The sequence below is a fragment of the Hemitrygon akajei genome, chromosome 26, assembly GCF_048418815.1.
Source record: "Hemitrygon akajei chromosome 26, sHemAka1.3, whole genome shotgun sequence".
Lineage (NCBI taxonomy): Eukaryota > Metazoa > Chordata > Chondrichthyes > Myliobatiformes > Dasyatidae > Hemitrygon > Hemitrygon akajei.
This window is the reverse complement of record NC_133149.1, coordinates 43999268-44013082: the sequence shown is the minus strand read 5'-3', so window position 1 is coordinate 44013082 and position 13815 is coordinate 43999268. Positions and strand designations below refer to the sequence as shown.

The following is a 13815-nucleotide window of genomic DNA, read 5'->3' as shown; positions in this document are numbered from 1 at the left end:
TTGATTTATTTCTGTATCCTCTCTAATGTAATCACACCTTTCCTGTAGTTATTGTATCACCAGGCTCTAGGACAGCTTCCATCCCATTGTTATAGCGCCATTGAATGGTTCCCTAGTATAATCCGCTGTGCTCTTGACCTTGTCGTGGCCTTGCACCCTACTGCCTGCTGCAACTGCACTTTCTCTGTAATTGTTACATTTTATTCTGCATTCTGATATTGTACTACCTCAACGCATTGTTGTGATAAAATGATCCATAAGGATGGCATACAAAAACAAAGTTTTTCCACTGTACCTCTGTACATCTGACAACAATAAACCAATTTAACCAGTTTACCAATGAATGTGATGACCAGAACTGCACAGAAGTATGGTCTAATCAATGTTTTGTTAGTTGATTAAAAAAAAACTTCTTGTCAAAAATTAAGGGTGACTGCGAGGAGTGAAAAAGTACTCAAGGAGTGGTTATGGTTGTAAGAGTGGGGGAAATTCTTGATGAGTTAGGCAACTGAGAGATCAATTTGCAAGGCTGCGGGGAAAGACGAGGGGATGATGGGACTGTTTTAAATGGGACCAGCATCTACTTGTCAAGCTGGCTGGTAACCTTCTGTGCTATACCAATTCTAGTTTTTATTTACAAAGATCAGATTTCTTTAATTGTTGGCATAAGTAGGATATTGTTCAGTGACAATGTAGCCGACATTTCCATGTTTTACCTTATCTTCACTCATTTGTGCTGGAATTGTTAACTCTGGATGGCCATAGTCTGAGAGGTTAATCATCGGACTGCTGACTGAACTATCCCACCCCCATGTTCCTGCTATTGGTCCTGCAACACATCCACCATGACTTCCTCGTGCCAACTGGAAATCCCATCCTCACAATCATAGAGCTACTTCTCCCTTTATCTGTTAACTTTATAACTGATAAGTGAATGTCATAGACAGGAAACAGGCCCACTAACTACTTAGCGCTCATTTACACTAATTCCAAGTTAGCACAATTGTTGAGTTGTACAGCACAGAAACGGGCTCTTCGGTTCATACTATTCATGCTGACCATGATACCTGCCTAATCTAATCCCATTTCCTCAAATTAGGCCCATATCCCTCTATTCCTTTCTTAGTTTAGTGTATTTCCAATTTCTTTTCTATCCAAGAAATTGTCCACATTCTGCCCACATTCCTCCCAAACCTCCTCAAATTCTACCACTTAATACACACTAGGGGCAATTTACAGTGGCCAATGTCTGTAAGGAGTTTGTATGTTCTCCGTGACCATGTGGGTTTCCTCCGTGTGCTCTGGTTTCCTCCCACATTCCAAATATGTACATGGTTCACAGGTTAATTGGTCACATGCATGTCATTGGGCAGCTTGTAAGCCGGAAGGGCCTGCTACCATTTTGTATCTCTAAATAAATAAACAATTTTTTAAAAATGCTCGTCTTTGGCCTGTAGTGGGACTCTGCAGTAACGGAAGAAACCCATGTGGTCACAAGCAGAAACAGCAAACTCCACACAGATAGCACTGGGATTGAATCCAGGTCACTGAGCTGTGAGGTAGGGGCTCTACTGGTTACAACTAATGAACTTCCAGAAAAGTGTTCAGTGCGGGAGAAGCACTCTATTTCTATCACTGTACTGGGAATTCCTGGAGAGTGCAGATGTTCCTGGAGGGCTAGTAAGCTGTTCGCATTCAGCAAATGAACCTGACGGTTAAGGCCTGGGGTGGAAGGCCACATTACACTCACTAAAGGGTTCAGGAGATATTTCCTGAGATTAGCTTTTGAGACACATGCAGAAACACCTCACAAAAATTTTAATTTAATTGCAGCCTTGTTTATCCCCCTGGAGGGTGCCTTTGGTTAACACCTGGGAAAACGAGAAGTCTGGGTCATGGCCTCTGTGATGAGGCAGAGCTTTAGTTGCTGGCTCCATTTTGTCCATGTAGCAGCAACAGCTCCAATTATAATAAATGCCCAGAATTAACGCATTTTCTTTAAACATTTTTAAAAAATACTTCATCCCACTCTCTTTTGTTAAACATATTTTAATAGATTACTATCACCATTTAAATAGATTCGACAATTCCAAACACAGAGTATGAATTATCATAACATTAAAAAATTAAGGTGTAATATGGTGCCCAGAAGTTTGAAGGTTATGGTATTTTGCTTGGTTGAGAGTGTTATTATTTGTTAGCCTACATCACTGTCCCAGTGTTGTTATCATTCTTCATCTCTCCATGAATATCATTAGACATCTAAGCAGCAATCATTTCCATGGCAACTGTTAATGCTGTTTGCATTATTGGTCAATAATAGCAGAATTCTGAGGGTTAGAGAGATTCGTCTGTATTCCCTCATTCCCCAATTGAGATCCCTCACTGTGCAGAGCCTCTAAAAGGTCCTGGAAAGCCTCTCAGTGGGGGAGCACTGTGGTCAAAGTATTGGAGGAGCATCTCAATGTTGGTCCCAGCACTGTAGACTTACATAGAATATAGAACATGACAGCACAGTACAGGCCCTTTGGCCCATGATGTTGTACCGACCTTTTAACCTACTCTAAGATCAATCCAACTCTACTAATGCTATTACCACAATGTGGCCACTCACAGGTTGGACAGCAACATCTCATACTCTGTCTGGGTAGCCCTCAACCTAACAGAATGAATATAAGACATCTCTAACTTCTGGCAATTTTCCCCCTTCCCCTTCTCTCTTCTTCCATTCCCCACTCTGGCTCCCCTCTTACCTCTTCTCTTCTCAACTGCCTGTCACCTCGCTTTGGTGCTCCTTCTTTCTCCTTTACTCCCATCATTCACTCTCCTCTCCTATCAGATTCCTTCTTCTCCAACCCTTTACCTTTTTCATCCAACACTTCCCAGCTTCTCACTTCACCCCTTCCTCCTCCTACTCACCTACCTTCTCCCTCACCTGGCTTCACTTATTACCTTCTAGTTTGTATTCCTTCCCCTCCTGAAACCTTTTTTGGCTTCTTCCCTTTTCCTTTCCAGTTCTGATAAAGAGTCTTAGCCCTCTTATTCCTTTCTACGGATACTACCAGACCCGCTGAGTTTCTCCAGCATTTTGTATGTATTACTGAATCTAACCCTTCCCTCTGACATAGGCTTCCATTTTTTTTTCATCTATGTGCCTGTCTAAGAGTCTCTTACACCATGGATGAATAGGCCTCACTGAACTTTAATGCTCTGGAGGCAGGGATTTACAATGCCATGCCACATAGTCAGTTTGCTTTACCTGTCTTTTGTCCACTTGATGGTAGGTCCTGGATCACCTACAGCTCGGCAAGGTAGAAACACATCTTTCATCCAAGGAGTAGTCACCGTTCCTCCAAATGCAATAATCCTTGCTGGCGCTATAATTCAAATCAAAGAAGTTTTAGATGTTCAAGTCTGCAGCTTGCACCGCAATATTCATTACAGAAACTAGTTTGCAATCCTATGTCTTGTACAGCATACATCAGCTAAGAGAGGATGTACAATACAGAGCTTGAACTCCACAATATACCATAGAACCTGTGCCCTCTCATGACTTGGAAATACATCATTGGTGGATTTAAATATGGAACCCCCCAACCAACAGGTACTTTCACCAGAAGACCACAGCACCTCAAGAAGGCGGATCACCATCTTGAAGAGATTAAGTTTGGCTAATAAATGTTGGCAACACTATCAATATCCACATTCCATAAATAAATAGAAATATGGAGTAAATATACAAAATGGTGCGTTGTATGGCACTTGAAGCATTGTATCTAAAACCGTTCAGAGTTCATAATTGTCAAAGTTCAAAGTAAAATTATCAAAGGACAAACTGTAAGTCACCATATACAACCCTGAGATAAATTTTCATTCAGATATTTATGGGAAAATAAAGAATTACAATAGAATTGATGAAAAATTATCCACAAAACAGACAAAACTGATGTGCAAAAAGACTAATTTTGCAAATAAAAACAAATAAATAAGTAATATTGAGAACATGAGTTGTAGACTCATTGAAAGTGAGTCCACAGGTTGTGGAATCAATTCAGTGTTAAGGTTATCAGTGTTAGAAGCGTAGAAGGTTGAGGGGGGACTTGATAGAGGTATTTAAAATAACAAGGGGGATAGATTGAGTTGACGTGGATAGGCTTTTTCCATTGAGAGTGGGGGAGATTCAAACAAGAGGACATGATTTGAGAGTTAGGGGGCAAAAGTTTAAGGGTAACATGAGGGGGAATTTCTTTACTCAGAGAGTGATAGCTGTGTGGAACAAGCTTCCAGTAGAAGTGGTAGAGGCAGGTTCGGTATTGTCATTTAAAGTAAAGTTGGATAGGTATATGGACAGGAAAGGAATGGAGGATTATGGGCTGAGTACGGGCCAGTGGGACTAGGTGAGTGTAAGCGTCGGCACGGACTAGAAGGGCTGAGATGGCCTGTTTCCGTGCTGAAATTGTTATATGGTTATAAGGTGAGTGAAGTTATCCACTCTGGTTCAGGACAATATAAGGTAACGTGTACAATGCAGGATCATACGTATATTAAGCAATGCATTGAACAACCCTACACCAATTCAAGAAAAAACCTCCCTGACAATGAAGAAGAGGTTCCTGGAGATCAAAGTGTTTTCTACTGAAAGAAGATTCAAGATGGCGGCGCGATGCAGCTTGCAGCGGCCACTCCGAAACTGATTATCTGTTATTTCTGAAGTGGGGTGCCGTGTGCAATCATAATCGATTGAAAACGGACGTGGAAGCACGGAGAAACATCGGGAAATTCCAGGAAGACCTTCGTTGCTGCTGCTGCTGTGAGGTCCGGGACTCTGCTGGGAAGAACAGGCCCCCAGTCCTCGGGGTCACGTTGCCGATGGCCGTTGGCGGGGCTGTCTTAATACGCTCGGCAGAGGATGGTGCTCGGAGAAGCTGTGCCGGAGGGAATGGTCGTCGGCTCGGAGGTTCGACGGACTCGGAGTCCTTTCGATGGACTCAGGTCGCTTTCGGTGTGTGCTGCGTCTGCGAGGCTGGTTTCGACAGAGCTTCCATTGTGTGCTGCATCTGCGAGGCTGAGTCGGGCGGCGCCATGGAAGTCCATAGCGGGGGTATTCCCTTCTGCTGCCGGCGTGGGATGGCGAGTCTGTCGGGACCCTGGGGACTTGTGGAAACTGTGTGGTGATTTCTTTTGAACTTATAGTCCTTTAACATCTTGGACTATTTTTACTGTGCCCATAATCTGTTTTTTAATCAATTATGCTATTGTTTGCACTGTTGTAACTATATGTTGTAATTATGTGGTTTTGTGCAGGTGTTGTAGCTTTAGTTTTTGGTCTTGTTTTTGTCTGGTGGATTTGGAGCTCCTTTCTGGGGAACGCGCTAAGACGGTAGCGCGATATTAATACTCAGCAGCCTCTTCGGACTCTGGATTGGGGATTGCCAAATGTTACATGGATTTTCTGGTGTAGTCTGTTTTGTCATATGCTTTTGTGATATCATTCTGGGGGAACGTTGTCTCATTTTTTAACTGCATTGCATTTGTGATTTCTAAATGACAATAAACTGAATCTGAATCATGAATTATAAATTCACATTCCATCTGTATGCCTTGATATTAGCTACAATGATATCACTCCTCCACAAATAACTTCATTGAATGGCTTAAGGAAGCAGACACAGATTTGTGTGCTTGTGGCCACCTTAGGCTTCAAATGTCTTTGAAAAATTAATTTGTGCTTGGAAAGGACTGAATGGGGTATTGTTCCACTGATATCAATAGGCCTCCAGCACTTGCATTTCTCCATGTGTAATATAGATAAGAAGAAACACAGGACCATTAATTCACTTGCACCAGAGTCCTCTTCTGCCCTTTGTCAATGTTAATGACCAGGGACCTAAATGGGCTCACAGAGCAGTATTACACCAGTTGTCCTGTATGGTGGGGATGGGATTGGCATTACCACCCAACAGCTGTCCAAGCTGCAGCCTATTGACTGGGGATTTAGCAAGGGCTGAACTTGAGAGGAACTTCTTCAGAGGTTGGTGTGAGCTGCCAGAAGTGGTGGATGTGGGTTCGATTTCAATACTTAAGAGGTCTGTTTAAGTACGTAGGCAGAGTGATATGGAGGGCTATAGTCCAGATGGGACTAGGCAGAATGGACTAGATGGGTAGAAAAGCCTGTTTCTGCGTTGTAGTGCTCTATGACTCTATATTAGTCTTCATTAGCAGGATTGTGTAGCATAACATCAGGTGAAGGCGCTGAGACATGGCAGAGCTGCCACTGAAATTTCCAGCAAGCTAGATTGTTTCTTCAGTCACACCATTTTCAGACATAATCTCCTTTATCCCGTGATATAAACGGCAGAATCTTGTTAATTATCAACAACTTCCGTGATGTGAAAAAGGGTGTGTTTGAGTCACACCATGGTTTAAATGGACAAACCTATTTGCATGTTGTTATTTTCTAGTGAATCTGTTTACCATTCCTCCATACTCCAGGGACCAGTAGACTGAAGACAGGCTTCAAAAGGAAATCAGATCCATTTTTTGCTGTCGAGGTGCCAGCTAACAAGCTATTGCATCAACTCCTCTTAATGAAGCAGCGAGTTCGAGAGGCAGAAAGGGAGACATTTCTTCCCTTGTTATAATTTACCAAAAGAAGAGCTTGACCTGTTAGGTTGATAACACCTGTTCAGCACATAAACTGACAACTAGCAATTACATAAGATTGACACTGATTGAAAATGGAAAGAGATACTGAAAGCAAAATATGAAAAGATCACTGTGAAGAAAAAGGAGATGTAGAGAGGAAACAGCACACAGCTTAATCGATATTAACCAAATGCTTCACAATGAAGCAAAATTCTATAGATGAAACAACCAGGTAAATGTTAGTGGTGTACACACTCTGATGACTAGTTTCAGGAATTACTGCTTTGAAAAATAAATCAGTTTTGGCTTGTTGGTAACCCCTCATGGTTAATAATTTCTACCAGCCACCCATTTGTTATCTGAGCTCAATTTTTCGCCCTCTTTCCATTAATACAGTCCCACCTCCTGGGCATGTCCCACAGCCCTACTATTAATAACACACAGCACAAGTAAAGAAGCATGATCTGTTTCAAACTTCCTATTAGCCCATTTGGTCTTACCCTTTCAGAGAAACTTCCTTTACCCTAACCCTCCCCTACCTTCTCTTCAACCAAAACTAAACTTATTTTTTCTCATTCCCAGTTCTGTTGAAGGGACTTGGACCTGGAATATTAACTTTTCCTGATTCCACACATGCTGTCCAACTTGCTGAATGTTCCTAGTGTTTTCTGTTTGTATAAGGTCTAAGGGTCATAGACATAGGGGAAAATGTGAAATATTTAAAAGGAACATTGATTGTGTGGATAGTCAGAGGCTTTTGAGGCATTGATTGTGTGGACAGTCAGAGGCTTTTTCCCAGGGCTGAAATGGCTAATACCAGAGGGCACAGTTTTAAGGTGCTTGGAAGTAGGTACAGAGGAGATGTCAGGGGTAAGTTTTTTTTTCACGCTGAGTGGTGAGTGTGTGGAATGGGCTGCCGGCGATGATGGTGGAGGCAGATACACTAGGGCCTTTTAAGAGACTCCTGGATCGGTACATGGAGCTCAAAAAAATAGAGGGCTATGGGTAACCCTAGGTAATTTCTAAGGTAAGTACATGTTCTGCACAGCATTGTGGGCCGAATCGTGCTGTAGGCTTTCTATGTTACTAAGAATGCAGATTCAGTTGTAACATTTAAGTGAGGTTTGGATAAGTACATGGATTAAAAGGGAATGGAGCGCTATAGTCTGGGTGCAGGTAGCTGAGACTAGATAAAAGACCAGAGCAGCACAGACGAGATGGGCGGAAGGGCTTGTTTCTGAACTATGGTATTTTAGTAGTCTATGACCCAATGGTGTCACTCAATAGGGGGACTGAATGGGGCTAGGTGCCTTTTCACAGTGATCCACTGGTCTGGTGGCTCTGTTACATTCTTTCAGGTGAATTATCTGCACAACATAAGGTTAGCAAGAGGTTACCCAATGTGCCCTAACACTAACAGTTAAATGATGCACACTGAATTTGTTTGATGGAACCCAGTTTGGTAACCCATCTATTAAGGTAGAGCTTACACTTCTGTGTTGCTGAGACCATAAGGCCATACATAAGATGTAAGATTAGGCCACTTGGCCCACTGAGTCTGCTCCACCATTCCATCATGGCTGATTTATTATCCATCTCACCGCATTCTCCTGTCATCTCCTCATAACCTTTGACACCCTGACTAGTCAAGAACCCATCAAACTCTGCTTTAAAAATACCCAATGTCTTGGCCTCCACAACCATCTGTGGCATTGAATTCCATAGATTCACCACCTTCTGGCTAAAGAAATACCTCATCTCTGTATACTGATTAAGAAGATAAGAATGTGGCAAAGGTAAAATGGCTTCATTTAACATTGTTCTGTTCTGCCTGTTTAGCATTTTGGTGTGGTCGTTAGCTGTGTTCACATCAATATATTCAGTTCCATTACATCAACCAACTGAACTTTCGGTAAGATATGCCGTGTTCAGATGCAGCAGCCTCTTGTGCGGGTGGGGGCAACCAAATGTGCTTTTTTATTTGTTAACCATGTTTTTTATGATCGCAAGACCATGCTGGGCTTCAAGAGTTTCGGGTGCTGAGGCTCTATCCCACCAGTGAGCTGCTCATTAATCGAAAGAGCTGGCTGGGATGTCCAGGGTGTCGGACGATCTGGCCGGCGTGTTGGAGGAGCTGGACCAGGTGCAGACTGTGTTGCTGAAGGTATCGAAGTGGGTATGCGAAGGTGGCGTGCAGTGTAACCGTGGGTGACTGTCTTGGACGTTCCTCTTGCAATCGCAAGACTCAATAGGACTCTGATAACGTAAGGTGCTGCAGGCGTGTTTCCCTTCTTCAGTGGCGTGACAGGCAGGAGCTGCATGGCCTCAGTTGTAGTGAGGATTACGCCTCAAGCCACGGGCTTGCCTGCTGCTGCAGTCCAGGAGAGAGACGCCAGAGGTGGTAAAGCTGGCCTCTCTCCTCAGTGCTGCCACCCAGTGCTCGATCTTTGCAATGACAGACTGGAATGCAGTGGCTACGCACTGCTGGGAATCTGTACAATCAACTTGCAGGACTTGTCGCTCAGGGTCTTGGACTATATATGTGCTTATTTTGTGTGACTATGGTTTTTTTGCTCACTATTTTGAATGTGCTGTTGGTACTGTATTTTGCACCTTGCCCCCAGAGGAATGCTGTTTCGTTTGGCTGTATTTATGTATGGTTGAATGATAATTAAACTTGAATTTGAATTTGAAGTTTTGAATTTGAATTTGAACATGTAGACTGGAGTAATGCTGGTGGCCAGTACTGAAATAACCAGATAGTGCTGCCTTTCAGCAGGTCAGGCACAATCTGCTGAGAGAGAAACAAGAGCTAAGATTATAGGTCTCTGCCCTGGCACCTGATTTTCATCAGATTTAACTGAGGATGTGCTGGGGGCAGCCTGCAAGTGTTGCCATGTTTCTGGTGCCAACATAGCATGGCCACAACTTATTAACCCTAACTTTACGTCTTTGGAATGTGGGAGTCAAACTCGAGCACCTGGAGGAAACCCACACAGTCACAGGGAGAATGTACAAACTCCTTCCAGACAGCACTGGGAATCAAATGCCAATCTTACAGCTGGCACTGTAATAGGGTTATGCTAACTGCTGCCCCACCTTCTCCCTCCCTCAGCAGCACTCAGTTCTTGCTGATTCCCAACTGTAGACTTGTTCCAGTTGTTCAAGGTCTGATACATTAATCATGTTCTTACTGAATTTATACACCAATCATTGAACCCTGCTCATGGAGTAAACCCAATGGTACTGGCAGTCGAGGACAGCCCACCCTAGCCTATAAATTACGCATTTTTCATGAGCAAATCGCACATAGAAGTGATTCGACTGGGTTAACTCATGCCCCTGGTTAGTTCTGATGAATTCCGTTCCATTGGGAAAATGAACTGGCCAATTTTATGTACAATTCACTTACATTTTCCCAACATTCCACACAGTTCCTTCACTGGCAGTGAAAGTTAACACTCTTGCAGGGTAACCCGTGTCACTAAAAAATGCTAGGTGCTCATTGTGCTGAGATCACCAAATGGAAATCAAGAATCAAGTTCCCGTTCTTAGAGTCATAGAGTGCAAAAGCACAGGAACAGGCCTTTCAGCACATCTAATCTATGCTAAACTGTTAATCTGCCTACTCCCGTCGACCCATACCTAGACCATAGCCCTTCCCATCCGTGTTCTTATCCAAACTTCTTTTAAATGTTGTAATCGAAGCAGCATCCAGCAGTTCCATTGTCAGCTCATTCCACACTCTCACCACCTTCTGAATGAAGAAGTTTCCCCTCAGGTTCCCCTGAAATATTTCACCTTTCACCCTTACTCATAACTTCTAGTTCTTGTCTTACCCAACCTCAGGGAAAAAGCCTGCTTGCACTTACCCTACTTATACCCGTCGTAATTTTACATACCTCTATCAAATCTCCCCTCATTCTCCTACGCTTCAGAGAATAAAGTCCTAACCTATTCAACCTTTCCCCATAACTGAAGTCCTCAAGTTCTGACAACATCCTTGTAAATTTTCTCTGTACTCTTTCAATATTATTGATATTTTTCTTGTATGTAGGTGACCAAGACTGCACAAAGAACTCCAAATTAGGCTTCACCAACATCTTCAACATAAATCCCAAATTATTGATTAGTGAAGACCAAATTCTTCTCATTGTCTTGCACAGAGCATCTGCTAGCTTCGATTTTTAGTGCTCTGATGTGTGAAGCTTCACCACTAGTTGTTCCAACACTGATTACAGCCTAGTCATTGCAGGGTCTCAGAGCTGTGCACTCCCTCTGAAGCCCACAGATCCAAAGCCTCGTGTCTACAATAGGCACTGGCACATTGGTGATGAAATACCCAGTTGTGGAGAGTTTTGGAAACCCATCTCCCCCCATCGATACTCATACCAGTCACCTCTCAACTTATTCACACTGCTCTCAAATTGTGTCCAGTTGTAACAAAGGTCATTGTTAATAAGGCAGCTGAGAACTGCTGACATACCCTTTGCTGCAGGCTCCCCGGTGACCTTATTGCTGACATTGCCTCGACCAGCCGATGTAACTGCTGCCACCCAGAGCAAATATTGCTGTTTGCTCTTTAGGTTTGGGATCTGGTAGTACAGGGTCTCCGGCGAAGCCTCATATTCACTGGGAGCCTGTGCAGGAGAAACAGGGTTCGATTAGTCTGTTGCAACTACATTGGCAGGAGGTTACAGGGCCGTGCCCACCAATCCAACTGCTCAGCTGCCTACAATAGGCTCAGATTCAAGTATTCAATAGAGCAGCTATATTTAGAATCATATACTGAGCACCCAGCAAATAGTCCTTGAAGGTAGAATACAGAGTTAATTCTAAACAGCACGGAGGAACAGAGGAATCTTAGGGTCCATGTCCACAGACTCCTCAAAATTGCAGTGCAAGTTGATGGAGTGGTTCAGAAGGCGTTTGGTGTGTTGGCCTTTGTTAGTCAGAGGACTGAGTTCAAGAGTAGCAAGGTAATTTTGCAGCTCTATAAAAACATAGTTAGACCATGTTTGGAGTATTGTGTTCAGTTCTGGAACTGAACTAAAATTTCATGGAAGGTTGTGGTGCATGAGGAAGCTATGGAGATAGGAAAGCTTCAGAGGGATCACTGGGACAAGAATTAGAGCCAGTATAGATACACAACCAGATTGGGTGATGGGTATATGGGACTGCGGGAGGTCAAGATTACAGGTGTAAGATGATTGTTGTTAGGATAGAGTCACCTTGGTGGTCCTGTTCCACCAATCTAATTTTACAAAGGTTAGACAGCCTGTTTCCTGTAGCAACAACTCACAGCAGGTCAGGCAGGATCTATGGGGAGGAATAAATAGTCAATGTTTCAGGCCGAGACCCTTCATCAGGAATCAGAATCACACTTATTATCATTGGCATGTGACGTGAAATTTGTTAACTTAGCAGCAGCAGTTCAATGTAATACATAATATAGAAAAAAACAAAATAAAATAATAATAAATAAATAAATTACAGTAGACATATATTGAATAGATTAAAAATCATGCAAAAAACAGAAATACTATATATTTAAAAAGTGAGGTAGTGTCCAAGGGTTCAATGTCCATTTAGGAATCTGATGGCAGAGGGGAAGAAGCTGTTCCTGAATCGCTGAGTGTGTGCCTTCAGGCTTCTGTACCTCCTGAGGAAAGGACATGCTCTGGATGCTGGAGGTCCTTAATGGATGCTGCCTTTTTGAGACACCGCTCCTTGAAGATGTCCTGGGTACTTTGTAGGCTAGTACCCAAGATGGAGCCAATTAAATTTGCAACCCTCTGCAGCTTCTTTCGGTCCTGTGCAGTAGCCCCTCCAAATCAGACGGTGATGCAGACTGTTAGAATGCTCTCCATGGTACATTTATAGAAGTTTTTTTGAGTGTATTTGTTGACATACCAAATCTCTTCAAACTCCTAATGAAGTATAGCCACTTTATAACTGCATCAATATGTTGGGACCAGGTTAGGTCCTCAGAGATCTTGTCACCCAGGAACTTGAAGCTGCTCACTCTCTCCACTTCTGATCCCTCTATGAGGATTGGTACGTGTTCCTTCGTCTTACCCTTCCTGAAGTCCACAATCAGCTCTTTCGTCTTACTGACATTGAGTGCCAGGTTGTTGCTGCGGCACCACTCCACTAGTTGGCATATCTCACTCCTGCACGCCCTCTTGTCACCAGCTGAGATTCTACCAACAATGGTTATATCGTCAGCAAATTTATAGATGGTATTTGAGCTATGCCTGGCCACACAGTCATGTGTATTTAGAGAGTAGAGCAGTCGACTAAGCACACACCCCTGAGGTGCACCAGTGTTGATCATCAGCGAGGAGGATATGTTATCACCAATCTGCACAGATTGTTGTCTTAAGGTTAGAAAGTCAAGAATCCACTTGTGGAGGGAGATACAGAGGCCCAGTTCTGCAACTTCTCAATCAGGATTGTGGGAATGATAGTATTAAATGCTGAGCTATAGTCGATGAACAGCATCCTGACATAGGTGTTTGTGTTGTCTAGGTGGTCTAAGGTTGTGTGAAGAGCCATTGAGATTGCGTCTGCTATTGACCTATTGTGACGATAGGCAAATTGCAATGGGTCCAGGTCCTTGCTGAGGCAGGAGTTCAGTCTAGTCATGACCAACCTCTCAAAGCATTTCATCACTGTCGATGTGAGTGCTACCGGGCGACAGTCATTAAGGCAGCTCACATTATCAAGTGTGACAGTGTTAAAGTGTGTATGGAACCGGAGGAGATAGCAGAGGTACTTAATGAATACTTTGCTTCAGTATTCACTATAGAAAAGGATCTTGGCAATTGTAGGGATGACTTGCAGTGGACTGAAAAGTTTGAGCATGTAGATATTAAGGAAGAGGATGTGCTGGAGGTTTTGGAAAGCATCAAGTTGGATAAGTCACTGGGACCAGACGGGATGTACAGGAGAGGTTCCGGAGGATTGGAGGGTTGCGGATGTTGTTCCCTTATTCAAGAAAGGGAGTAGAGATGGCCCAGGAAATTATAGGCCAGTGAGTCTTACTTCAGCGGTTGGTAAGTTGATGGAGAAGATCCTGAGAGGCAGGATTTATGAACATTTGGAGAGGCATAATATGATTAGGAGTAGTCAGCATGGCTTTGTCAAAGGCAGGTCGTGCCATACGAG

The 13815-nt window shown here is 43.3% G+C and overlaps 1 protein-coding gene across 2 annotated transcripts in view; it reads right to left on the bottom strand.

The window, feature by feature from the left end:
* dscaml1 (Down syndrome cell adhesion molecule like 1) overlaps nucleotides 1-13815 on the bottom strand; it is a 673508-nt gene that overhangs the window by 103717 nt on the left and 555976 nt on the right. For both annotated transcript variants that reach the window (XM_073030068.1, XM_073030069.1), the window contains 2 exons: nucleotides 11132-11285; nucleotides 3260-3377 (listed from right to left, as the gene is read on the bottom strand). In XM_073030068.1, the coding sequence (XP_072886169.1) occupies nucleotides 3260-3377; nucleotides 11132-11285 (272 nt within the window). The remainder of the gene's footprint in view (nucleotides 1-3259; nucleotides 3378-11131; nucleotides 11286-13815) is intronic.